Genomic DNA, 2358 nt, shown 5'->3' on the forward strand with positions numbered 1-2358 from the left:
TTAGGTCACAGCATCATGGAAATACAGCCCTCGGTGATAACCACGAAAGAGTGAAATACTAGTTACATAGTTTAAACCACGTACAGTTGCTTTCTATGAAAAACGAGTAACAATCTTTCTTAAAAACTTTTACCTCTCGTTCACAAGGAATCCTTTTACGCTCCATTTTAATCCCAACTATCCAGTAAACTCAACAAAGAAAAAGAAACTGAAACGCTTCGGACATGTGACGTCCCAGTTTATTCTATTCGTAACATCGAGATATCATATCACGTAACGCAGAAAAGCGACATCATCAAACTCTCAGACAACTACCAACATCTCAAACTACGTCCAAACGTAAGAAGACGCGAGATCTCAAGCGAGGCCATGGCGGTACTTTATTTATCAAGATTTATTGACGCGGCGCGGCCATCCAAGGCGACGCTTCAAGGGATCCTGCGCAAGAAACGAGCCAAAAAAACTTAGAAACCCAGCGTTGTACAACACCAAAATAAGATAGAAAACAGTACGTGTTGCAGTCGATCGATGGGCTAACTGCGAACGACAGGGGGACTCCGCAAAGCCCTGGAAGGCTGCTGATACGCCCAGCGAGGAGCCCTCTGGTCTTGCCCGCAAGGCTCTTAAGGCATCCACAACTGGTTCGACGGTCGGCCGTGGTCGCTGCGGCATTTTTAAGTGCAGCCACGCCATTACAGCAAACTTTCGAGGGCTGTGCAACCCTGCCCAATGCAAATAGCGTGCAGGGAGCGATAAACCTGTTAACATTGCCACACGTAATCGCCGCGTTCGCGTAGGGCGCCATCACGAAGAGGCACAGAGCAAGGACAGCGAAGGCAAGACGAGCTCCGTTGACAGCCATGGCTAAGCTTCTCTTCTCGCTCTTGCCCTTCAAACCTCTCCCCGGTAGTGTTTATATAGCGCTGGAGGTTTAATGTTGCGTTGGATGGACGGCAAGGTTGCATGGCTGCTATTCAATGGTGAAAAGTGAATGGTATTTTGATAGTCAATTTTTTGGGGTTTGTGCCTTCACTGCATTGGCAGAATAGCCGCCCTCTCAAGGAAATGGATACAGTGGATCTAAATAGGGATTAAATGACCGACACGCGATGGTCCTCCCTCTCTCTCTCCCTACCGAATTAAATGGTGGGTTGTTGTCTTGCATTTTCTTTCTTTCCCCATATGCTTGAAATGTAGGGAAGGGATGATCATGGAGGGGTGAGCAGCCCAACACTGTCCAGCCTACGTGTGGCAAAGTTTAGTCGGTTAGAAGTTAAGATTGATTAGGAATGCCAAGGCATTAAATGGAAATGAAGTTGAGCGGCTGAGGGTGTTCTGGGAACAATGATAACATGACGATAAAGAATGCATTATATACACATCTTTTATTATTACTCTCATCCAATGTTTGCCATGCCCTACATCCGATGTCAGAACTTGAATATTGGTTAACTAACATAACAAAAATAATTATTATTAGTACAGAGAGGAAGATCAAAGACATATAGCTTAATCCCACATTTATATGTTTCATTCTAATACAATATAATTTTTGAATTATAAATCAATTTATATGTCAGATAATGGAAAAAAACTGATCGTGAACACCGACGTCCCGTGTCGTCATCCAACCCCTGAGGCAAAGGTAGATGCCAGCATCGGGACATAAAAAAATATCGGAACTATAGCAACCGATATCCAATATTTTCATTCGATATCTGGATAATGGTAAATCTGGATATCAGACTTCCCAGATCTGATATATGGTAGAGCATTCCTCCAAATTTTGGCATCTGAAATCTGGGGCAGGATGCGCAAACACTACTCTCATCCACTACTGACTGTGTTTTTTAAGAACATTATTTGTTGGGTTTGTAGACTTGCTCTTGTAGCAAAAAACGATTAGGCTGAATCTGGCCTTGCCCAATAAAAAATCCATATGCCTTTTTACCTAATGGCGTTTTCTTCAAGTCAAGTATTTGAGATGGGGTTTGTCTCATCTTAGACCTCCAGCTGTCTCAAATGCAGTTCAGGATAGCACATCCAAATGCCTAAATACAGGATTTGGCTGGAATTATTGAGAGAGAAGAGTAAAAGGTAAAACCGAGAAGACAGTAAAATCAAAAGTGAAAAACCCTCTAGACCAGTAAAATTTGGTTTTGAAGAGCCAATCCTGGAAGGAGCACGAATAGGTTTATGGTACTTCTTTTTCTTGATAGGTGTTGTTATAGCAATTGGAGCCAAGGATTTCAGTTAATGAGATGTACGTAGTATGGCATCTTTACTGTGCAAGGGAATCACCTATCTGATGGAATATGTAACTTCTAGTTCTATCCAACATGTTATTTTATGGGATAT

General features: G+C 42.6%; 1 protein-coding gene across 1 annotated transcript; it reads right to left on the bottom strand.

Annotated features, from left to right (window-relative positions):
* Positions 1-428: 428 nt before the first annotated feature.
* Positions 429-862, bottom strand: LOC144707116 (non-specific lipid-transfer protein-like). Its single transcript, XM_078580236.1, has 2 exons — positions 513-862; positions 429-438 (listed from the first exon to the last, which is right to left on the bottom strand). Exons 1-2 carry the CDS (start codon positions 860-862, stop codon positions 429-431), a joined length of 360 nt encoding a protein of 119 aa, XP_078436362.1.
* Between the last annotated feature and the right edge of the window lie 1496 nt (positions 863-2358).

This window comes from Wolffia australiana, chromosome 8 (genome assembly GCF_029677425.1).
Source record: "Wolffia australiana isolate 7733 chromosome 8, ASM2967742v1".
Classification (NCBI taxonomy): domain Eukaryota; kingdom Viridiplantae; phylum Streptophyta; class Magnoliopsida; order Alismatales; family Araceae; genus Wolffia; species Wolffia australiana.

What these genes read in the sequence shown, in the direction of transcription:
- LOC144707116 (XM_078580236.1), bottom strand. Translation starts at nt 862, where the DNA reads ATGGCTGTCAACGGAGCTCGTCTTGCCTTCGCTGTCCTTGCTCTGTGC.